Here is a 26210-nt window from a genome sequence, read left to right on the forward strand (position 1 = left end):
GGAAACAGTGCTTGGCATCGTCAACTACATTAGCCAAGTTTGCACCCAGCCTCTCCAATGCTAATGCACCCCTGCGCCAACTGCTAAAGCAGTCCAGCGAGTTTCTCTGGGACAAGCAACACGACATTGCTTTCCAGAATGTGAAAGACTTGATCACGAGAGAACCAGGACCAATCCTTGCCTACTTACGATCCCAACAAAGAGCTCAGAATACAAGTGGGCACGTCGAAGTATGGACTAGGTGCAGTGCTACTGCAAGAAGGAAAGCCCATCGGCTACGCTTCCAAATCTCTCACAGACTGTGAAATCAACTACGCTCAAATCGAAAAGGAGCTCTACGCCATTCTGTTCGGATGTAAACGTTTCCATCAGTACATATATGGATGACAAGTCATTGTGGAATCCGACCACAAGCCCCTTGAGTTATTTATAAGGAAACCACTAGCCGCAGCCCTGCCAAGGCTACAGAGAATGATCCTTCAACTACAGAAATACGACTTCACAATCACTCACCGTCCAGGCAAAGACATCCCTGTCGCAGACACATTCTCCAGGAAGTTTCTTACCTATAAGGACAGCAGACTAAGTGAAGGCATGGACATGCAAGTGCACACTGTGTATAGCAACTTACCAGTTAGTGACACAAAACTGAAGGAGATCCAAGCAGAAACAGAAAAGGACTCGCAACTCGCACAGCTGAGGAAAGTCATACAGGATGGATGGCCTGATGAGAGGAGAAAATGCCCTCAGAGCGTCTCAGAATTCTGGAACCATCGTGATGAACTATCACAGATCAACGGAATAATTTTCAAAGGAGAGGAAATCATTATTCCTAGCAGTCTCAGAGAAGAGATTTTGACAAAAGATCCATGCTGGACACATGGTCATGGTCAGTTTGATCCTGGTTGGCGATACGTGAACATGCCAGTTATAGCTAGCTAATACATTTACATTTACATTTAAGTCATTTAGCAGACGCTCTTATCCAGAGCGACTTACAAATTGGTGCTTTCACCTTATGACATCCAGTGGAACAGCCACTTTACAATAGTGCATCTAAGTCTTTTAAGGGGGGTGAGAAGGATTACTTTATCCTATCCTAGGTATTCCTTAAAGAGGTGGGGTTTCAGGTGTCTCCGGAAGGTGGTGATTGACTCCGCTGTCCTGGTGTCGTGAGGGAGTTTGTTCCACCATTGGGGGGCCAGAGCAGCGAACAGTTTTGACTGGGCTGAGCGGGAACTGTACTTCCTCAGTGGTAGGGAGGCGAGCAGGCCAGAGGTGGATGAACGCAGTGCCCTTGTTTGGGTGTAGGGCCTGATCAGAGCCTGGAGGTACTGAGGTGCCGTTCCCCTCACAGCTCCGTAGGCAAGCACCATGGTCTTGTAGCGGATGCGAGCTTCAACTGGAAGCCAGTGGAGAGAGCGGAGGAGCGGGGTGACGTGAGAGAACTTGGGAAGGTTGAACACCAGACGGGCTGCGGCGTTCTGGATGAGTTGTAGGGGTTTAATGGCACAGGCAGGGAGCCCAGCCAACAGCGAGTTGCAGTAATCCAGACGGGAGATGACAAGTGCCTGGATTAGGACCTGCGCCGCTTCCTGTGTGAGGCAGGGTCGTACTCTGCGGATGTTGTAGAGCATGAACCTACAGGAACGGGCCACCGCCTTGATGTTAGTTGAGAATGACAGGGTGTTGTCCAGGATAACGCCAAGGTTCTTAGCGCTCTGGGAGGAGGACACGATGGAGTTGTCAACCGTGATGGCGAGATCATGGAACGGGCAGTCCTTCCCCGGGAGGAAGAGCAGCTCCGTCTTGCCGAGGTTCAGCTTGAGGTGGTGATCCGTCATCCACACTGATATGTCTGCCAGACATGCAGAGATGCGATTCGCCACCTGGTCATCAGAGGGGGGAAAGGAGAAGATTAATTGTGCATAGCAATGATAGGAGAGACCATGTGAGGTTATGACAGAGCCAAGTGACTTGGTGTATAGCGAGAATAGGAGAGGGCCTAGAACAGAGCCCTGGGGGACACCAGTGGTGAGAGCGCGTGGTGAGGAGACAGATTCTCGCCACGCCACCTGGTAGGAGCGACCTGTCAGGTAGGACGCAATCCAAGCATGGGCCGCGCCGGAGATGCCCAACTCGGAGAGGGTGGAGAGGAGGATCTGATGGTTCACAGTATCGAAGGCAGTCGATAGGTCTAGAAGGATGAGAGCAGAGGAGAGAGAGTTAGCTTTAGCAGTGCGGAATGCCTCCGTGATACAGAGAAGAGCAGTCTCAGTTGAATGACTAGTCTTGAAATCTGACTGATTTGGATCAAGAAGGTCATTCTGAGAGAGATAGCGGGAGAGCTGGCCAAGGACGGCACGTTCAAGAGTTTTGGAGAGAAAAGAAAGAAGGGATACTGGTCTGTAGTTGTTGACATCGGAGGGATCGAGTGTAGGTTTTTTCAGAAGGGGTGCAACTCTCGCTCTCTTGAAGACGGGAGGGACGTAGCCAGCGGTCAGGGATGAGTTGATGAGCGAGGTGAGGTAAGGGAGAAGGTCACCGGAAATGGTCTGGAGAAGAGAGGAGGGGATAGGGTCAAGCGGGCAGGTTGTTGGGCGGCCGGCCGTCACAAGACGCGAGATGTCATCTGGAGAGAGAGGGGAGAAAGAGGTCAGAGCACAGGGTAGGGCAGTGTGAGCAGAACCAGCGGTGTCGTTTGACTTAGCAAACGAGGATCGGATGTCGTCGACCTTCTTTTCAAAATGGTTGACGAAGTCATCTGCAGAGAGGGAGGAGGGGGAGGAGGATTCAGGAGGGAGGAGAAGGTGGCAAAGAGCTTCCTAGGGTTAGAGGCAGATGCTTGGAATTTAGAGTGGTAGAAAGTGGCTTTAGCAGCAGAGACAGAGGAGGAAAATGTAGAGAGGAGGGAGTGAAAGGATGCCAGGTCCGCAGGGGAGGCGAGTTTTCCTCCATTTCCGCTCGGCTGCCCGGAGCCCTGTTCTGTGAGCTCGCAATGAGTCGTCGAGCCACGGAGCGGGAGAGGGGAGGACCGAGCCGGCCTGGAGGATAGGGGACATAGAGAGTCAAAGGATGCAGAAAGGGAGGAGAGGAGGGTTGAGGAGGCAGAATCAGGAGATAGGTTGGAGAAGGTTTGAGCAGAGGAAGAGATGATAGGATGGAAGAGGAGAGAGAAGCGGGGGAGAGAGAGCGAAGGTTGGGACGGGCGCGATACCATCCGAGTAGGGGCAGTGTGGGAAGTGTTGGATGAGAGCGAGAGGGAAAAGGATACAAGGTAGTGGTCGGAGACTTGGGGGAGTTGCAATGAGGTTAGTGGAAGAACAACATCTAGTAAAGATGAGGTCGAGCGTATTTCCTGCCTTGTGAGTAGGGGGGAAGGTGAGAGGGTGAGGTCAAAAGAGGAGAGGAGTGGAAAGAAGGAGGCAGAGAGGAATGAGTCAAAGGTAGACGTGGGGAGGTTAAAGTCGCCCAGAACTGTGAGAGGTGAGCCGTCCTCAGGAAAGGAGCTTATCAAGGCATCAAGCTCATTGATGAACTCTCAGAGGGAACCTGGAGGGCGATAAATGATAAGGATGTTAAGCTTGAAAGGGCTGGTAACTGTGACAGCATGGAATTCAAAGGAGGCGATAGACAGATGGGTAAGGGAGAAAGAGAGAATGACCACTTGGGAGAGATGAGGATCCCGGTGCCACCACCCCGCTGACCAGAAGCTCTCGGGGTGTGCGAGAACACGTGGGCGGACGAAGAGAGAGCAGTAGGAGTAGCGGTGTTGTCTGTGGTGATCCATGTTTCCGTCAGTGCCAAGAAGTCGAGGGACTGGAGGGAGGCATAGGCTGAGATGAACTCTGCCTTGTTGGCCGCAGATCGGCAGTTCCAGAGGCTACCGGAGACCTGGAACTCCACGTGGGTCGTGCGCGCTGGGACCACCAGATTAGGGTGGCCGCGGCCACGCGGTGTGGAGCGTTTGTATGGTCTGTGCAGAGAGGAGAGAACAGGGATAGACAGACACATAATTGACAGGCTAGAGAAGAGGCTACGCTAATGCAAAGGAGATTGGAATGACAAGTGGACTACACGTCTCGAATGTTCAGAAAGTTAAGCTTACGTAGCAAGAATCTAATTGACTAAAATGATTAAAATGATACAGTACTGCTGAGGTAGGCTAGCTGGCAGTGGCTGCATTGTTGACTTTGTAGGCTAGCTGGCAGTGGCTGCGTTGTTGACACTACACTAATCAAGTCGTTCCGTTGAGTGTAAAGTTTCTACAATGCTGCTATTCGGGGGCTAGCTGGCTAGCTAGCAGTGTTGATTACGTTACGTTGCGTTAAAAGAACGACAATAGCTGGCTAGCTAACCTAGGAAATCGCTCTAGACTACACAATTATCTTTGAAACAAAGACGGCTATGTAGCTAGCTATGTAGCTAGCTACGATCAAACAAATCACACCGTTGGGACTGTAATGAAATGAAATGAAAATGTGATACTACCTGTGGAGCGAAGCGGAATGCGACCGGAATGCGAAAATTCTATTCAGTAGACGTTGGCTAGCTGTTGGCTAGCTAGGAGTGACTCCTACGTTAAGGACGACAAATAGCTGGCTAGCTAACCTCTGTAAATTAAGATAGTCACTCTAAGACTACACACTCTAAACTACACAATTATCTTGGATACGAAGACAGCAAAGACAACTATGTAGCTAGCTAACACTACACTAATCAAGTCGTTCAGTTGAGTGTGATAGTTACTACAGTGCTACGGTAGACGGTGAACGTTTGCTAACTGGCTAGCTGCTGGGCAGATAGGAGGACGACGAAATACGATAATTACGCAATTATCTTTGATACAAAGACGGCTATGTAGCTAGCTAAGAAGAAATTGCTAAGATTAGACAAATCAAACCGTTGTACTATAATGAAATGTAATGAAATGTAATGAAAAGTTATACAACCTGCAGACCGAAGCAGACCGAAGCGCGGATGCGACCGCTCGCTCCAACCTTCCTGACAAAATAAAGAGCTACGTTAAGAAATATCCTATAGTACTGCATTTTATTATTTTGTACAAAGTGTGCAAAACAAGACATCCCCACCCGACCAGCAGAAACGGGCAGCGTTTAGGTCATGTAATTGATTCTGTTGGAAAGGGGAGAAATTGTCTTTACAATGGTATTGACATTACAGTTGATCTGGAAGTATTACGTTTTTGTATAAAATAAGGGCAATTGTATGGACCAAGGCGATGTACGAGTTTACGTGAGTTTAAGTTACACAGTATATCATTAATTGATGTATAGCATTATTGAGTTTATCACAAATTAATGTAGCAATCGCAGATTGCCACCTTTAATTAATACACGACATTTCTCATAGTCTAAGGTTGGGACTTTGGTTGACGAAGGCGCTCAAAGCAGCAACATAAAATCTAACTGGCAGATAGAGGCCAATGCTCAGGAGCAAGTGCACTTACAACACCTAGCGCTCACGAGCAAGTGCATTTTTAAACGGATTTCCTGAGCAAAGGCAACACATGTTCCAGCCGTTCTGACAATAGGACGCAGGCAGAAAAGGTAATAGACAACGACTTTAATGTGCACTGGAAATAGGGAGATTCTCATTTTCTATGATTATGAATGGGTTTTATACTGTAAGTTTATCATACTAGAAATACAGATTCCATATTTGTTCGTTTGTAGGCATATTTTATATTAATCTAATAGCCTAATAATCTCGAAAAAGTCATTATTTGTGCCAGTTCAAAATTATACATGCGAACAAACAAATAAACTGCTTTTGGACGGTCCAATACAATTATAATAAAGTCATGCAGATCCTTAGGCTACCCAGAGAAAACTTGATGAATTAATAGCGCAATAGCTACTCGTGTATGAGACGTTTGTTTTATTACTGTGGCAAAGGCAAATGTGGTTATTATAAGAAAGTGTTAACCTATAAATTCACTGTTTGCTAAAAATGTATTATAACAGCGAATTACCACAGTCTGTGGTGGTCTTAAAACGGGCGTATTTTCAGATTGTGCATGACTGACTGGGACACTCCTATCCTGATTGTCAATGAAGGAAAAACATTCACCAACACAGGAACTCTGACTCGCTCAAATTGGTCAGTAGCTTATTATGTATTTGTAATAATTGTAGTTCTACAAGTACTTGAACAGTGGGTGTGTAGACCTATTTTGTCTGTCAACATCTAGTCTTGGAAATCCCAGACCTATTTCAACAGCACTAAGTATGCATGTATGCAGCACGTTGTATGTCGAAACATTACCATTAAGCGCAATGACTTTTATGCGTATTTTCCGGACGTTGACATCAAGTGTGTCTCAGGTGCTGAATGAAAGGTTAGAAGACATATTTTCTGGAAGTCGTAAATATGTCTTATATGGACATAAAAAATGAACTATTTTCTGTACATTGAAAATATTTATATTTCAGCCATTGATTGTATGGCCAGATTTCAACTGCTATACATTCTCAATGAAGTAAGCATTATATCACAAGCATACTTTTTCACGCCTCTTAATATGAAATAATAGCCAACTGAAGATTGCAACAAAATATTTGTTATTTCTCCTATTACATGCACTTATGCTAGATTTTTGAATTGCTTTGAAACTAGCAGTAATGATGTTCAAAATACTTTTAACGTACAGAATAAACCAGCAGACCACTTCAACTACAATAACTGTCACAGATTTTTTTTTTTTTTATTGACTGCGATATGGTGTGGTTTATCTACGTAAGTTGAATGCATTGACTTTAAGTCACTCTGGATAAAAGTGTCTGCCGATGTAAATGTAAAAACAAACACTTGCAAAGCACGCTGGGTATTATTCTAATGAGCTCGGCCCCAAAACAAGTACAAATTTGGTCGGTGCAGACCATATCCAAATCTGTCCGAATCATAGAAGTCTAGGCTGTTTCACAAGTTTGAACATCACGTCACAGTTTAGTACAGTAGAGCACAGTATAACACAGAAGAGTACAGTACAGTATGGTACCGTACAGTTTAATTCATTAGAGTACATTAAAGTACAGTACAGTAGGGTACAGCATAGTTTAATTTAGAGTATAGCGCAGTACGGTACTGTACAGTAGAGTTTAATTCAGTAGAGGAGTATAGTTTAATTCAGTAGAGTACAGTTCAGTAGAGTACTTTAAAGTTAAGTAGGGTACAATACAGTACACTATACTTTACTGTACTCTAGTGTGCGCTACTGTATTGTACTGTTCTTTTCTTTACTGTAATGTGTACTGTAATGTACTCTGCTGTGCTGTACTGTATTTTGCTGTACTGTGCTGTCCAAACTTGCGAAACCTAGATGTCAATGATTGGTTTAGATTTGGTCCGGTTCGGACCAATATTCGGTTAACATTTTTTTTTATCACTGAGCAAATTTCGGGGCTGAGGGTGCAAACTTGAAAGTTGTGAAAATTCAATGCAACTTCCGGCGTGCGTTTACTGTGAACACTGAGGCTGTACCCACTTTAAGTTTGTTTTAACAGTGGTCATGTAGGCTACTGTGGATATGTGATCATAACGTAGGCCTACCATAGTGGCCTATCAACAAAAGCAATGGAGAAAATGCATCCCATAACATGGAAATAACTGTTCTATCGTTCAGCCTACAGTAGCAGCCAATGTGTGGTGTTCAACGTAGGCCTACATTCCATGAGACTTTTTGAAGAAAAACATACAGGGCTTGACATTAACCTGTTTATCCACTTGTCCTTCAGACAAGGACGTGACTGAAAATATTGTGTTGTTTGATGCAAGAAACCACTTTACAAAATAAAATTCCTCATTAGTTCCATACCATTATTAAAGAGAATCAGACAAATTATGCTACCCTCTGCCTATTGGCTACTTAGCTTATTCACGCATGTCTCAATAGACAACACTTCCTCTTTAAGACAAAAAAAATCTCTTTACCTAAGAAATGACACGTTTTGTGCTCTTGTAAGAAGCCATCACTCCCCCATTGCTGACTACAAATGATCTATACCTGGGCTAATAACTCACTAACTAGCAAAGGTTATGAGGAAATGTACAAATGTGCACACATCGCTACATGTAGCTCTCACTTTGATCTCAAAACAAGCGCATCTACTCACAACCACTCATGCTGTAAAAACAGTCCAGTTCAAAGTGAATGGCACAGATCCATACAGTGCATTCAATATGTATTCAGACCCCTTCCCTTGTTACATTGCAGCCTTATTCTAAATTGGATCAAATATTTTTTTCCCCTCATCAATCTACACACAATGCCCCATAATGACAAAGCATTAATTTTAATTTATAATAATAAAAAAAACATTTTAAAAATACCTTATTTTCATAAGTATTCAGACCCTTTGCTATGAGACTCGAAATTGAGCTCAGGTGCATCCTGTTTCCATTGATCATTTTTGAGCTGTTTCTACAACTTGTTTGGAGTCCACCTGTGGTCAATTAAATTGATTGGATATGATTTGGAAAGGCACACACCTGTCTATATAAGGTCCCACGGTGAACAGTGCATGTCAGAGCAAAAACAAAGCCATGAGGTCGAAGGAATTGTCCGTAGACCCCAAATGTATGCCGGACCGGATGTCTGTGGACGTCTCGGAACGTCTATGATTGGTTCAAATCAATGTCCTTGGGTTATTGATGCGGGAGGCAACCTGTCTGCATTGGTGGAAAAAGCAGTCAATTGTCATAATTGAGCAAAAGTAAATGCTATACATCAAATTCATTATATCAAGCAAACCAGATGGCACAATTTCCTTTTTTACATTTCTATTTATTTATAGACAGACAGGGTCAGTATTTGTGTTTAGTGAGTCCTCCAGATCAGAGGCAGTAGGGATGACAACGCGTTATATTGATAGGTTTGTGAATTGGACCATAATTATGTCCTGCCTGAGCATTCAAAATGTAACAAGTACTTTTTGGTGTCAGGGAAATGTACGGGTATACATATCCCCATTAGCCGACGCCACTGGGATCCACTGGGATCCGACACATAACGAAAAATACTTTACAATTTACATACACTACCATTCCAGAGTTTGGGATCACTTAGAAATGTCCTTGTTTTTGAAAAAAAAAGCACATTTTTTGTCCATTAAAAGAACATCAAATTGATCAGAAATACAGTGTAGACATTGTTAATGTTGTAAAGAATAGCTGAAATCTGTCGGTCTGATTAAAGAAGCAATAAAACTGGCCTTTAGACTAGTTGAGTATCTGCAGCATCAGCATTTGTGGGTTCGATTACAGGCTCAAAATGGCCAGGAAGAAATCATTTCCTTCTGAAACTCGTCAGTCTATTCTTGTTCTGAGAAATGAAGGCTATTCCATGCGAGAAATTGTCAAGACACTGAAGATTACATACAACGATGTGTACTACTCCCTTCACAGAACAGCGCAAACAGGCTCTAACCAGCATAGAAAGAGGAGTGGGAGGCCCCAGTGCACAATTGAGCAAGAGGACAACTACATTATAGTGTCTAGTTTGAGAAACAGACGCCTCACAAGTCCTCAACTGGCAGCTTCATTAAATAGTACCTTCAAAACACCAGTCTCAACATCAACAGTGAAGAGGTGACTACAGGATGCTAACATGTTGTTAAACAAGTTTTCTGCAGACATATTTTGGGCATGCAACTGCAAAAATGGTTTTGGCTTTAAGTTAACACTGTGTCATCTAAAATAGTTATTTGTACGGGGGACATATCATACAGCAGTGGTTCCCAACTCCGGTGTTCGAGTACACCCAACAGGACCGAAGTTGGGAACATCTGTTTACAGTAAACACACCAGCGTGTCACACACACACATGTAAAGTGTCCTCTGTAATTATTGGGACAGTGACCATTTTGTTGTTGTTTTGGCGATGTATCCAGCACTTTGGATTTTGAATGATATGACTGAAGTTAAAATGCAGACTGTCAGCTTTAATTTGAGGGTAATTCCATCCATATCGGGTGAACCGTTTGGAAATTACAGCACTTTTTGTACATAGTCACCCCATTTTAGGGGACCAAAAGTATTGGGACAAATTCACTTATTTTTATTTTACCTTTATTTAACTAGGCAAGTCAGTTAAGAACAAAATCTTATTTTCAATGACGGCCTAGGAACAGTGGGTTAACTGCCTGTTCAGGGGCAGAACGACAGATTTGTACCTTGAACTTTGAACTTGCAACCTTCCGGTTACTAGTCCAACGCTCTAACCACTAGGCTACCCTGCCGCCCCCTATTTGTGTATGAAAGTAGTCAAAAGTTTAGTATTTGGTCCCATATTCCTGGCACACAATGATTACATCAAGCCTTTGACTCTACAAACTTGTTGGATGCATATGCACTTTGTTTTGGATAATATTGTTATGTTCCCCAGCAAGAAAACCAAATAACGTCACTCAAACAGAAAGGGGAACTAACAAAGAAAGACTGACAACCAAAATGGAACAGGTGGGGTTTTAGGAGGGGTTCTAAAAGACACTCATGGGTGTGTCCACTGAAAGTAGACTAGCAACAACAACTGTAACCTAAAATACACCCATATTTGCCTAAGAAGAAGCAAACAGAATAAAAACCCACACCAACCTTAAAGACAGGAAGCAAACCAAAAAGTGGCACAAAGCAAAAACAGGACAGATCAGATAAAATATTGTTTGTCTAGAAATCAAAATGGGGAGAGCCAACTAAAGGTGTTAACCCTGCACATTTCTCAAGGCAACTGAGCACTGGGCCAGCCACTCTTAAATGCCAACACAGGTGAAACCTCATTCAGACTAACTAGATGGACTACCCAGCACAGGTGAAATACATACTGACTAATGAGATAACACCAGTCGGTGCGCCCTACTTCTCATGCGCTATATGTGCTAGTCCAACCTCAAAACATATATAGAAAAACCAAATCCTGTCAAACTTATTTACAATAAAAGTGACTCCAAAATTACATTATTACCATTAATCTGGTTTTGGCACAAAATAATCTGAAACACAACCAAAACAAAAAGCAAATGCATCCAACAAGTTGGTGGAATCACAAGCTTGATATAATCGTTGAGTGCTAGGAATATGGGACCAAATACTAAACTTTTGACTATTTTAACACACATAAGTGACCTTGTCTCAATACTTTTGAGTGCTGTAATTTATAAACGGTTCACCTGATTTTTAAAATGTATTTAACCAGGCAAGTCAGTTAAGAACAAATTCTTATTTACAATGACTGCCTACCCCAGCCAAACCTGGACCACGCTGAACCAATTGTGAACCACCCTATGGGACTCCCAATCACAGCCAGATGTGATACAGCCTGAATTCAAACCAGGGACTGTAGTGACGCCTCTTGCACTCAGATGCAGTACCTTAAACCGCTGCGCCACACAGGAGCCCATGGATGAAAATATCTTCAAATTAAAACTGCCAGTCTGCAATTTAACCTCATAGTCAGAGTGCTGGAGTACTGAGCCAAAACAACAACAAAATGTGTCACTGTTCCAGTAATTACAGAGGGCACTTAATCTCTGGCCCATTTTGTACCTTTAATGCCTTGTTTTTTCTCATTACAGAGCAACAAAAATGAGAAGGTTGTCTCGTTTGCTTGAGTCAACAGCTTTACTTGTGATCAGCATTCTGTGCTTGGTCATAATTTTTATTAAAGAGGACATTCGTCCTAAAAAACCCTCAAACCATTTCCAGATAAACAGGAGGGAATCAACCTATCAAAACAGACCTCAGAAACCAACCAGTGAGAGCGCAGGTGTTTCTACCTGGGGCCATTGTGAACGGAATGAGTCTGCGGCCAATGTGTCAGCGTTTTCCTCTCTGCCAGTTCACATCCAAGACTTCCTTTTCTATCGTCACTGCCGCCACTTCCCAATGCTGCTGGATGTACCTGATAAATGTGGAGGCCCTCACAAGTCTGCTGACGTCTTTCTTCTGCTGGTCATAAAAAGCTCACCTGCGAATTATGACCGCCGTGAGGTACTACGGAAAACCTGGGCCAAGGAGAGACTGCAGAATGGAGTCTGGATTCACAGGATTTTTCTCTCGGGAACAACAGGCACAGGCTTTGAGAAGCGCAAGCTAAATAAGCTTCTACGACTGGAGAACCGTGAGCATAATGACATCTTGCAGTGGGACTTCAACGACTCCTTCTTCAACCTCACCCTGAAGCAGATTTTGTTCTTAGAATGGATGGACAAGAACTGCCGCCAGGCCCGATTTCTCCTCAACGGTGACGATGATATCTTCGCCAACACAGATAACATGGTGGACTACCTTCAGAGTCTAAAAGACAATGATGGTGACAAGCACCTTTTTGCAGGTCATCTAATCCGCTATGTAGGACCCATTAGAGAGTCAGGGAGCAAATACTATGTCCCAGTCCAGGTTCAAGAGTCAGACTCATATCCCCCTTACTGTGGGGGAGGGGGCTTCCTGCTCTCTGGAAACACAGCTATGGTCATTTACAAAATGACCCATACCATTCCCATTTTGCCAATTGATGATGTCTACATGGGAATGTGTCTGGAAAAGGCTGGTCTTGGGCCAGAGTCCCATTTCGGAGTCAGGACTGCTGGACTTCATGTCCCCTCCCAAAACGTGGACACTTACGATCCTTGTTATTACAGGGAAATCATTTTAGTACACAGATTTCTGCCTCATCAGATATATATTATGTGGCACGGAATACATGAACCTAACTTGAGATGTAGTAATTCGCAAGGTTCTCTTTAGCCATCTGTCCTGTTGAAATCAGTTGCCTGTTGAGGTTTGTTTTTCCAGTCTTTTTTTCCCAAACATGTGTGATGTCTGAAAGTTGTTTTTGTTGTTGTAAATACAGACTAATTTTAAGATGTAAATTATCATTTACATTTACATTTAAGTCATTTAGCAGACGCTCTTATCCAGAGCGACTTACAAATTGGTGCTTTCACCTTATGACATCCAGTGGAACAGCCACTTTACAATAGTGCATCTAGGTCTTTTAAGGGGGGGAGAAGGATTACTTTATCCTATCCTATGTATTCCTTAAAGAGGTGGGGTTTCAGGTGTCTCCGGAAGGTGGTGATTGATTGCTTCTTCTGTGTATGTACATAGAAATGATCAAAGTTTATATAATGCATTGTTTTAAGTCAGTATCACTTCTTTCTATTTAATAAATTAAAACATGCATATTAAAAAATATATATGATATTGATTCTATATCAAACGCTAATAAAATAAAATGCATTTTTGATTTTTGCCATGTGTATGGCTTTAGCTCATTCTGGCGATTGTTGTTAAGTAATTGAGGTAAATATTATTGAGTATATGTATATGTTTATAAAGTATATGTTTTTATTGTTCATAAACCCACCGGACCACAAATAAGCCATATTTCACAATAATTTCCACTGCAGATCACCATAAACAATGGATTTCATGAATTCATATTTGATTTAACCAGGCAAGTCAGTTCTTATTTACAATGACAGCCTACCCCAGCCAAACCCAGATGACGCTGGGCAAATTATGCACTGCCCTATAGGACTCCCAATCAAGGCAGGATGTGATACCGCTGCGCCACTCGGGAGCCTACTCAGAATCTGTCATCCTTTTCTCTTCAGTACTTCAGCTGTAGCCACACATTTTAACATTTATAGTATGAAAGTAATACTATTATTACATAAACCAAGTAGAGACATGGGATGGCAGGTAACCTAGTGGTTAGAGCATTGGGCCAGTAAACGAAAGGTTGCTGGATTGAATCCCTGAGCTGACGAGGTAAGAATCTGTTGTTCTGCCCCTGAACAAGGCAGTTAACCCACTGTTCCCCGGTAGGCTGTCATTGTAAATAAGAATCTGTTCTTAACGGACTTGCCTAGTTAAATAAAACAACTTTTGGAAGCATACAAACAACATTCTGTTATTACAAGTGCCTGATACTGTATTGGCAAAGGGGGATACTTAGTCATTTGTTCAACTGAAATGTGTCTTCCACATTTATCCCAACCCCTCTGAATCAGAGAGGTGCGGGGGGCTGCCTTAATCGACATTGCCCGGGGAAGTGGGTTAACTGTCATTCTGCTCAGGGGTAGAAGGACAGATTTTTGTCAGCACAGGGATTTGATTCAGCAACCTTTTGGTTACTGGCCCAACACTCTAACCACTAGGCTACATACTGTACCTCCCCATATTGAGAATAGAATAAGTGTAGTATAAGTGTAGAAAGGGAACTGACGTACAGTAGGCGGTATCTTTTCAACGACACAAGTTTTGTATTTCTGTGGATGTTTGGACAATGATGGATCTATCTATATTTGACAGCTGGCATTATTATTAAAGTAAACGATTCACAACACATTCTTGATTAATCATTTTCTTAACATTTTTCACTTGTGTAACTACAATGCCTCAGGAATCCCCCACCACCCGCTAAACTCAGAACAATCCTGCCCAACTTGCACAGTGGATGATTACATGGGCTGCTTTATATAATTAACATTTCATTATTTATTTTCCATATTTTCTCATTGTTTCTGTGATCAAAAAATACAATTAACATTTAAATGTTCTGTGTAGTATTTTGATACTTTGTGCAAGGAAATTGATAAGCATTAAAAACTTTGTGGATGGAGCCTCCTGAGTGGCGGAGCGGTCTAAGACACTGCATCACAGATGCTGGTTCGAGACCCGTGCCGGTCGTGACCGGGAGATCCATGAGACGACGAAAAACTGGCCCGGCGTCGTCCGAGTTAGGGGAGGGTTTGGCCGGCCGGGATATCCTTGTCCCATCAAGTGTATGGTGTTTCCTCTGACACAAAATGGGTTTTTTTGTGGATCGGTATAATTTGTATGTATAAAATGTACGGCCCGATGTACTTGGGCCAATTCTGGGCAATCATTCATTTTGATTCCGGGCCGAGTCCAACACCCGATTCAATCAGTTCCGGCCGCTTCTGGGCCGCTTCCTCATTGCTAGCTGTGTGACGATTGGGCAGGAAATGTTTGTGGTCGACTTCAAAATAAAAACATTAGACAATAAGTTATTTGTCAAATCAATCAAATCAAACTTTATTTGTCACATGCGCCGAATACAAGTATAGACCTTACTGTGAAATGCATACTTACGAGCCCTTAACCAACAGTGCAGTTCAAAAAGAGTTAAGAAAAATACTTAACAAATAAACTATAGTAAAAAATAATAAAAAGTAACACAATAACGAGGCTATATACAGGGGTACCGGTACCGAGTCAGTGTGTGGGGGTACAGGTTAGAGGTCATTTGGACATGTAGGTAAGGGTGAAGTCACTATGCATAGATAATAAACAGCGAGTAGCAGCTATCTTCAAAACAAATGGGGGGGGGGGGGGGTCAATGGCCATTTGATTAATTGTTCAGCAGTCTTATGGCTTGGGGGAAGAAGCTGTTAAGGAGCCTCTTGGTCCTAGACTTGGTGCTCCGGTATGCTTGCCGTGCGGCAGCAGAGAAAACAGTCTATGACTTGGGTGACTGGAGTCTCTGACAATTTTATGGGCTTTCCTCTGACACTGCCTATTATATAGGTCCTGGATGGAAGGAAGCTTGGCCCCAGTGATGTACTGGGCCGTATGCATTACCCTCTGTAGCGCCTTACTGTCAGATGCAGAGCAGTTGCCATACCAGGCGGTGATGCAACTGGCAGGATGTTCTTGATGGTGCAGCTGTAGAACCTTTTGAGGATCTGGGGACCCATGCCAAATCTTTTCAGTCTCCTGAGGGGGAAAAGGTTTTGTCGTGCCCTCTTCACAACTGTCTTGATGTGTTTGGACCATGATAGATCGTAGGTGATGTGGACACCAAGGAACTTGAAGCTCTCGACCTGCTTCACTACAGCCACGTCGATGTGCTCGGCCCTACTTTTCACGTAGGCCAGGATTATTTCCTGTGTAACAATGTTTTTGTTGCAAATTGCGTTGGTGGTATTGATTTATTTTTAATAATTTTTGTAAAAAATGTATATATTCCTATTCCCTTACTAATCATTGTTCCTGTTCAGTTATTGATGTCCTAGTACAAAGCACTCTCACACTGATATGGAGCAATTTATCAGATACTGTGTGCTATGTAATGGCCTAATTCACTTATTGATAGAGGTCATAGATCATTAGGATATTAAACGCAGCACAACTTGGACAGTCAACAGCATACGCAAGATGTGAAAACCAAAACAAATAAGCCTTTTACAAAGGACTTCCCTTCAGTGGTGTAAAGTGTAAAATATTTTTACTTAAGTACTTTACACCACTGGTTAAGTAGTAGTATTTGTACTTAAGTAAACATATTTTGAAGTACTAAAGTAGTTATTGGGGGTTTCTGTACCTCACTTTACCATTTATATTTTTGACAAATTTTACTTCATTCCTAAAGAAACTAATGACATTTTTACTCCTTACATTTTCCCTGACGTCCAAAAGTTACATTTTGAATGCTTAGCAGGACAGAAAATGGTCCAATTCACACACTTATCAACTGAACCTCCATGGTCATTCTTACTGCCTCTGATCTGGTGCACTCACTAAACACAAATTCATCGTTTGTAAATAATGTCTGACTGTTGGAGCATGCCCCTTGCTATCCGGAAATTTAAAAAACAAGAAAATTGTACCGTCTGGTTTGCTTATTAATACAAATAATTTTTAATTATTCATACTTTTACTCTTTATACTTAGGTATATTTAAAACCAAATGCTTTTAGACTTACTCAAGTAGTCATTTCCTGGGTGACTCACTTTTACTTGAGTCATTTTCTAATAAGGTATCTTTACTTTTACTCAAGTATGACAGTTGGGTACTTTTTCCACCACTGTACTTATGTAGTTTTTTGGGGTATCTGTACTTTACGTGACTATTTATATTTTTGCCAACTTTTACTTTTTTCTACATTCCTGAAGAAAATAATGTACTTATTGTGAGCGGACCAAGTAATTTGGTGTTACTCTAAAGCGGAAAGGTGGAATAAATGAGTCAGGAGTAGGTGTTCTTAATTGAACAAAGTTCTCTATTGAGGGATTTCTTTCAACTCAAACACTCCAACACAGTCAATGATGATCTCCCACGGAAAACATAAATCTTCTTCTTGACACGAAAAAGGAACACAAGACGAGTGTCTTTAAACTAGGACATAAATCACGGATTTGTCACCGTCTTAATGGTTAGCTTGTGGATAGCTCCCCTCTCGTAGTGGCCATCCCCCAGAGGTAGTTTGTCTTCTTTTCTCCTTCCGAAAGGTACGTCTTCCCCTTTAGAGGACCAAACACTCTTTTCTTTATTTTTCCTCCTTCACTGACGGTTCCCTCCTCTCTCTTGTAGGGAAAAGAGAATCGGTCATTAGTGCCGTCAGCTGTGCTTAATTGCCTCTGATCACCTTGACTCACATTTCTGGCTGGGCTACTATCCGTGAGCCCAGCCTGCCCTCTGGTGGTCCTTCCACATGATTTAATTCTTACATTTTCCCTGACACCCTAAAGTACTCGTTACATTTTGACAGGAAAATGGTCCAATTCACGAAATTATCAAGAGAATATCCCTGGTCATCCCTACTGCCTCTGATCTGACGGACTCACTAAACACAAATGCTTTGTTTGTAAATTATGTCTGAGTTTTGGAATGTGCCCCCGGCTATCCATTAATAAAAATAAATCAATTGTGCTGCCTGGTTTGCTTAATATAAGGAATTTGAAATTGTTTATACTTTTTCTTTTGATACATAAGTACATTTTAGCAATTCCATTTACTTTTGACAGTTAAGTATATTTAAAACCAAATACAAAGACTTTTACTCAAGTAATATTTTACTGGGTGACTTTCACTTTTACTTGAGTCATTTTCTATTAAGGTATCTTTACTTTTACTCAAGAATGACAATTGAGTGCTTTTTCCACCACTACTTCTCTTACACTACTTTTGTAAATGTAATTTGCATTTTCAAACCACAAGTGTGTAGGTGGTTCACTCAAGTCATGTTCCAGTCCAGACATCAATCAAAAAACGTTTTATCATCTGTATGTGTTGTAGAGTTTGTTGGAAACAAACATGTTTTTTAAGTCCTTTATGTTTTCTAAATGCCTTGATGGTCATAGTGCTCTCTAAGGCTTTCCAAGAACTCATTAAACAGGACATTTACAGTTGTTCATTAACCTTCATACTACCGACGGAGGTCATTCTGTCCCCAAAGGCATATATTGTTTTTCTGGGAACATCAGTAGGTGAGGGGAAATGAACTATATTCTGGTAATCCGAACAATTGAACATATGCGGTGGTACTTAATGATGATGTCAGTTCGGTTGTCATCTGAGACATTCTCATCAATGATAAGATGACATAAACTATACAGTGGAAAGTCTACACATCAGAGTTATCGGATTCACATGGAATTGTTATTCAATTTAAATGTTTGAATATGAAATGATTTGTGATGGGATGAAATGTGATTTTAGCTTCTAAAATGAGAGATTTGGATTTTCATAAGATAGGGCTGCTCAATCAGTGGCCCGCCCTGTGAAGGGACATGGGCTATAAAACTTTTCAAACACGCCCTCCTCTCCCTTCCTATATAAGCCCTTGACGACAATAGAACTTCCTGTTCCGAGGATGTGAGGACGACGGTCCGATGTCAGAATGGTTCAGATAATAACTACAGAACGTAGCCAACATCAGCGTGAGCTTTGGTTGCGAATGGTATGAACTTTGAACTCTTATTCACTACAGAAGTGATACCCTTAGCCGTTGAGTTAGCAAACTATCAAAGAGGTGGTCACCACTCCTCCGCTAATTAGTGAACCTCCACCCATAAAAGGATTGATCTCTGACCTCAGCAGCGATACCAACCCTAATTATACCATTAGCGGAAAAAACAGCCGAATTTGCAAATGCTCTCCAAAATCATCCATCAAACACAGGCTTTGTGACGGTTCTCCCCAGTTTTGCACCGATGTATCGCCATAAAAATGTGGCATCGGTCCAATACCACAGTGCACAGCTGAAGCACGTGCCAGACATGGCTAACATGGGGGGACAGGTGGAGAGAACTGAGCAACTACTGACAAAAGCTGGAAATGAAAACATTCTGCTAGTCGAGGAATTGCGTTTGAAATCTGAACAATTAAAAGTAATTGCAAATATTTATGACGATGAACGAGCACAAACTCTTCAACAAAATCGTCATCTCCAGGAACAACTCGATTTAGCCAAAACTAAATACGATGTTGTCCACTCCAAACTAGATAAATCTGTTGAGTTATCTACAAACAGGAGTGCGCAATTTGAAAACATGCAGGCAGTTTTGTTGAACGTTACTCAGAGTAACACGGTTCTACTCAAAATTCTGCAGACCAAAGAAAATCAATTGATGAACACAATGACTAAGTTGGATGACAAATCAGCAGAACTCATTGAAGTCGCTGACCAAATGAATGATGAGAGAACTCAGGTGATGAAGATGGAAATCTTGATTTCTAAGCCAGTGGAAGAAATCTCATCACTGAATCTCTCGCTCCTGTGACGACCCTCCCACTCTGTCTGCCGTATTCTCTCTTTGTTCTTGTTTGCTTATTAGGATGCCGGTGGGCGGAGATGGGAGGGTCGTCAGCTACATGGGAAACACCTGGGCCCGGTGTGTCCCAGGATAAATACACCACTTCCCCATTCATGGAAGAGACTCTCGCCATGCAGACACCTTTACAGATTTTGTTGTGTATCTTGGTGGTTTTTGGTTGTATGCTTTGGCACCGTTCAACACCCTGCATTATCACATTCATGCATGCAAAACACTCACACTACTGATTACTGATTACACACACCATTGTATATTGTACTTAGTTTATTTAATAAATATATGTTTTGTTACTCCTTATCTCCACGTTGTCTCCCTTTTGTTACGGTCTTTGAGCCGGTTCGTGACACTCCGTACTCAAGACCTCTATCTGTAAACCATGACATAAGTTTGAGACCGAAAGGAGCAAGTGCGACACGTGTCCAAAATCATTACTCTAAGTGCTCAAGTGGACTCTGCAATGCAGCAGAATACCGCCCTTAGGTACCATCTGGAGGAAGTCCAGAATGGTCACGCTGTAGAGCGGAGCCCTGTAGAGTGTTACGCATACAGGTATCCTGTGGGTGTGTGTGTATGTATCCTGTGTTCTTTTCTCTCCTTCTCCCCTCACAGGTGAAAATCATCAGTCACCAATCAATCATCAATCAGAAGACACACCTCCTCCTGTTTCCTATCCAATCACAGTTATATTCCCTCCCACAAATGGCAATAAAATAAATTGTTTACCTTTGACGACCTTCCTCTGTTTGCAATCCCAATGCTCATTGTTACACAATGAATGGTCTTTTGTGATAAAATCCATTTTTATAGCCTAACACAAAACATTTTGTGAACCGCTTGTGTCGTGAATTCCGTCTCATTCCATTTTCGACGACACATTCGATGTAAATACACACACTAAACGTGACTTTTCCAGTCATGTTTGGTTTCATTGCAATCAACTGGTTTGTTTGTAACACTCAACCTGATGGGTCATTTCGTGGGACGTATTGACTGAAAGAAACCGATTTGAAGACAAGTAATGACATCATTGTGCACCAATGATATGACCGCTGTTTCGTTGATTTAATCTATCTGGGTAGATAGCCAATGAGCTGAGGTAAACAGCAATATGTAATGTTTGTGTTGGAAGACCAACCCATGTAGCAAACTCCGGCGTAAAGAGGGTCATTCGCCATTGAAGCTTCATACCGGAAGGAGCCACGCATGTTACACACAGCATTGTGTCATCAGCTGTTTATATATCAATCAATATGGTGACTAAGTCAGGGAAAGCTAAATCTAAGTCTAGATATATAGATGTATACACAATTTTAGAAGAAATTGATCGGGAAAGTGAGACAGAGATTGTTGGAGGACGATTCATTTAGCGATTCCCAAAAGGAGGAATATTTTTTTGAACGGAGAGGACATCGTTTTGGACTGGTAAGTTATTTTCATGCTAATGCCGTTTGAAATTAATAATATAAAATATATTATTTTTTATTTTTTTATTTTTAGTAGCAATATATAATAATGTAATGAAATGTGAGATGCGTGTGTCTGCCGCCCCACCACACCCCCACATGAAATAGCCTATTTGAGGCTGTTGAGGGGAGGGCAGGCCCACAACAATGGCCAAAGTGAAATGGAGACAGTAGATACAGCTGGTCTGTTGTAATATAATAAAGACAGTAGATCTAGCTGGTCTGTCATAATATAATATAGACAGTAGATCTAGCTGAAATGTCAAAATATAAAATAGACAGTAGATCTAGCAGGTCTATAATTATATATTCAACCTCATGTTCCCTGTACTCTATATCTGTTTATTATACCTGTTGATACAGGGCTTATATGTGAAACTATTCTAACTGAACATTTTCTTTCACAGTAACACTGACTCCGAATGGGAGCTCCCAGTGCCAAGGTGTCCATCCCCCACTGAAGCTGGTTCATCCAGATCCTGCCACAAGTGGTGTTCATCTGCCCAACTTTATTTCTGCAGGCATGGATGTGCCTCAGGGCCAAAAGGGCACAGCATGGAGGTGTCGCTGTGTTCTTTGCAAAATGAAGTCCCCCATCACCTGCACCACATGCTTGGTGGCTACATTCAATTCACATTTATACAAACTTCAGTGTTTTCTTTCAAATGAAACTAAGAATATGCATATCCTTGGTCCTGGGCCTGAGCTACAGGCAGTTAGATTTGGGTATGTCTTCAGGCGGAAATTGAAAAAAGTAGGGGGGTAGCTGTAAGAGGTTTTTAAGTGTCCCTCAGTCTTCTCCTCTTGGCCATTCGGCACTGAGTAATATGTCACCTCTTGGCCAACAAAGCCAAAGATTGACTTCTCCTCTTGGCCTTTCAGCCCCATTTTCCCCACAGGATGAAGCCAACCCTCTCCGGACGCTTGACGTGGAATACCTTGACAAACTCGTCAAGAATTTCCCCACCTTTGACCCCATTCCAGGTCAACCAAATGCTACTGAGACATTCCTAGCTGACATAGAGGACGCGTTGGATGGCTACCCGAACGCTACGGGTTCTGACAGGGTTTACCTGTTGAAGCGAACGTCGAATAAACACGTGACAAGGTTCATTCGCCTACAACAGCAACACGTGCTAAATGACTATGCTAAACTTGCCACAGCTTTGAAATTAGAATTCAGTGCAACTCGCAAACACGATAGCTCACTGGCTAACACAGTCAAACAAGCTCGGAACGAACACCCACAAGCTTACTATCATAGGCTTCGTGCAGCTTACTTTGGCCTACTCACTGAAACAGGCATGGAAGACCTGTTACCATTAAAACAAATGTTCCTGTCGAACCTGTATCCTACCTTCATTACCTACTTGGGCCCTGCCGCCCACGTTGGCTTGCCTATCTTACAACTCAGAGAGCTTGCAAGCACAGCTTTTGAGGCATCAAAAGCTCTCAACACTAAGAGCCCTGACCACTCGGTTTTGAAGTTTGACCAGGAGCACTCATTCCAGTCAGAGGGTGCATTATCAGGTATTGGAGCGTTAAGAGATGACGCACAACAACAGTTTCTACCACGAAACCATGATTCCAATAACCTCCGCGGTCGAAATAACTAAAGTACGTCGCCATCAAAACGACTACCGCTACAATCGACCTGTTCACTATGTACCTGTACCCAACCCACATAGTGTCAGAGCACAAGGGTTGAAGGATGATCAAAACGTAGACCAATGTTTTCCAGAAGTTCCACTACGTGAAGAACTAAAGCGAGAAACATTTGAGAAAAGGGTAAAAGATAAGGCACAAGGACTAGACAGGGAATTACAGGACACCGGGTCCGCAGGAATTAACACCCATAGCAAGGACGTTAAAATTCAAATCTCTCCCGCTCTCACTCGAGACCCTATCCAGGGCCCGCTTGATCAAGAAACAAGCCCACGGGCTTTGTCTATAGACTCTGATACAAAGGTTGCGAAGAAAAAGGTCAAACGGCTTCGTTAAAGTCAAGCCCACTCAAAATCGGAAAGGTCTATCTGCTTCCACCTTGAACAGAATTGACCCTTCACGTCGTTGCGAACAAGCACTCCACTTTGTGGGGAATATGTCCACTAAACACGAATCGAAACGCCCATACCTGGAAACAGTCCTGGAGGACTGCTTAACTTGTCATGAGCTAATTGATTCGGGTGCGACAATATCACTCATCTCTCAAACATTGTTTGATGATCTAAAAAGGTCTTTGAAGCCAACTAAACATTGGTTAAAAGTGGAACGATGCGACACTACACTTCAAGGGGTCACTCAGACTACCTCACCTCTCACATTGAAAGTCACGCTGAAACTACACTTCAAGGACGTATCGCTCGTTCACCCTGTGTATGTTACGCTAGCTGCAACACAGTCATTCACGAGGGGTATCTGTCAAAAGCACCACTTGGGGAAAAGATGTTTAGAAACCACGTAGGGCAGAATCCGATCCAAGGAGATATTACGATATCTCAACACATTCCATCAGCCAATCTGATTGACCATTCTTGTCATGATTTCAAGCCAGCTGTCTCTGTGAATGAGCAACTTCCCTCCTCCTTGCAGTCGTGCAATACGGTAGTTGAGGTGAACTTCTCTTGCCCTTTGGACACTTCCGCAAGCACTGCAGCCGTCTCTGCAAGAAAAACATTGATGCGCAGAGTATACTCTGCTTCCGGTGATACACCTTCCGCTTTGTGGGGGACTGTCAACCCTTACAATGACACTAATGGCATCAGCCCAGCAAATGACCCGATGACTCCCACTGGTGAAACACTTTGCGATATCACAGAACGATACTGGTACTGAAGAGGTTGCCACACGTGGACGCGGTGGGGACTGACAGACCTCGACAGCCACTGAGGGTGTTGAAGCACAAACACCAGGAGATTTGGTTGACAGGTTACAGCCACTCTCATAATAACGCTGCCACTTGCAACTCGGACATAGGGTCCGAACTTTTCGTTTGCACCTCGGATACCAACACCACCCACTGGTGGGGGGGATCCCGAGACACAAAGGGGGGGAATAGTAGCCCAGACCCAGGATGAGCCTTATCAAGGTCGGTGGGGGGGTTGAGACTACGGACAACACCGTACGAGGCCGCCAGAGCATAAATCAAATCTAGTTAACTTGTTGACGCTACCCATCGCGGTAGCGGGATAATTGTCATCAGCAACCGCTGAATAGCATAGCGCCACAGTCAAATAATATTACTAAGAAATATTCATATTCATGATATCACAAGTGCAATATAGGAAAACACAGCTTAGCCTTTTGGGAATCCACCTGTCGTCTCAATGATGCTTTACAGCGAAAGCAATCCAAGCGTTTGTGTAAGTTTATCGATAGCATAACATAACATTATGTACACTAAGCATCAAGTAACTAGGTCACGAAAATCAAAAAAGCAATCAAAAAAATAGTTTACCTTTGATGATCTTCGGATGTTTTCACTCACGAGACTCCCAGTTACACATCAAATGTACCTTTTGTTCCATAAAGATTATTTTTATACCCAAAATACCGACGTTTATTTGTCGCGTTATGTTCAGAAATCCACAGGAAAGAGCGGTCACGACAACGCAGACGTATATTCCAAATATTATCCATAATGTTTTTTATAATCAATCATCATGTTGTTTTTAAAATATATATTCGATAATATATCAACCGAGTGTATGTTTTTCAAGAACAGCGGGAGGAACAATGGCGGCTTTACTCAGTTGCGCAAAAACTCACTCTGAGAGCCCCCACCTGTCAACTTACGCAATGTAATCCTTCACGCTCATTTTTCAAAATAAAAGCCTGAAACTATGTCCAAAGACTGTTGACACCTTAGGGAAGCCATTGAAAACGGAATCTGGTTGATATCCCTTTAAATGGAGGATAGGCTTGCATAGGAACAGAGAGGTTTCAAAATAAGAGGCACTTTCTGATTTTCTGGATTTTCCTCAGGCTTTTGTCTGCAATATCAGTTCTGTTATACTCACAGACAATATTTTTACAGTTTTGGAAACTTTAGAGTGTTTTCTATCCTAATCTGACATTATATGCATATTCTAATTTCTGTGGCTGAGAAATAGACAGTTTCAAATGTGTACGTTTTTTTTGTTGCCAAAAACTAAAATACTGCCCCCTACACGCAAAAGTTGTCGTGGCGGAATCAGAATTATTTAAGTAACATTTATAAATAAAATGTTTTATTTATTTTATTGCCTGCTTATGTGAGATATGTCATTAGAATGTCTATTTTTGGATAATACTGTTGGCCAGTTGCAGTTATCTGTTCTCTGTCAGGTTTCAGTTACTTGGGCCACAGAAAGGCGAGAGGTGAAGCTTGTCTTCATATGTAAACAAATCTTTTAAACCATGTTAAGGGATGATTGAGGGGGAACCAATTATCTCTTGGCTCCACAATGTCTGTGTGCCAGTCACTGTGTCTCCATGAGCTTGTCCAGAATGGGAGTGTCTAAAATGACAATTGATATATATATATCCTAATGTCTTGGTACTATGTTGTACCAAGAACGAGGAGTAGAACCTCGTTTTAGGAGAGCAAACTGAACGATAATTTATAGCTAATGCTGTCTGGCTATGGAATACTCCTCTCTCAAGTAAAGTCTTCATTTGTAATGTTCCTAAGATCTGTTATTTGTCATGTGAGTTGAGATGGGTGTGTCTTGGCTATAAATGATACTAAGAACTGTTTTGTAAGCACTCTCAGAGAATTCATTTATAGACACTGAATTGATCTGAGAGTCACAGGGTTGTGATGGAGCTCATATAATTAAAGATGGACTTTATGATAACTCTGACTTGTGTGTGGTTTGCTCTCATGATTTGGTAAATACAGGAAATTTCCACTACAAAGGTTAACTCCCCTTTGAGAACAGCGAGGAGCAGACAGGCCCCTAGACGGGGATTATTTTAGAACATATCTAAGATAGTACTGAGGTGTACCACACTGGTCGTAAAGGAAGTCCAGTGGACTTGTCCACCTCCAAAACAAATGGCAACAATAATCATTCCTTGCCATGTGTAGTAGTCACTACAAGACAACTAGTAAAATGCTCTAATCATGTTTCCTGTAGGATAACATTTCAGAATAAATCG

General features: G+C 42.3%; 1 protein-coding gene across 5 annotated transcripts; it reads left to right on the plus strand.

Annotated features, from left to right (window-relative positions):
- Positions 1-5448: 5448 nt before the first annotated feature.
- On the plus strand, positions 5449-19902 carry LOC115109173 (N-acetyllactosaminide beta-1,3-N-acetylglucosaminyltransferase 3-like). Of its 5 annotated transcripts, none has more exons than XM_029633819.2 (3): positions 5449-5570; positions 6001-6123; positions 11592-13017. In XM_029633819.2, the coding sequence occupies exon 3, from the start codon at positions 11602-11604 to the stop codon at positions 12760-12762; it is 1161 nt and encodes a 386-aa protein (XP_029489679.1). In that variant the 5' UTR covers positions 5449-5570; positions 6001-6123; positions 11592-11601; the 3' UTR covers positions 12763-13017. The 5 variants fall into 5 exon arrangements, 4 of the variants coding, with proteins under 4 accessions (XP_029489679.1, XP_029489680.1, XP_029489678.1 ...); XM_029633820.2 differs by having other exon boundaries at positions 6034-6123; XM_029633818.2 differs by lacking the exon at positions 6001-6123 and having other exon boundaries at positions 5450-5570.
- Positions 19903-26210: the final 6308 nt, after the last annotated feature.

Source organism: Oncorhynchus nerka, linkage group LG25 (assembly GCF_034236695.1).
Source record: "Oncorhynchus nerka isolate Pitt River linkage group LG25, Oner_Uvic_2.0, whole genome shotgun sequence".
In the NCBI taxonomy this organism is placed as follows: Eukaryota; Metazoa; Chordata; class Actinopteri; order Salmoniformes; family Salmonidae; genus Oncorhynchus; species Oncorhynchus nerka.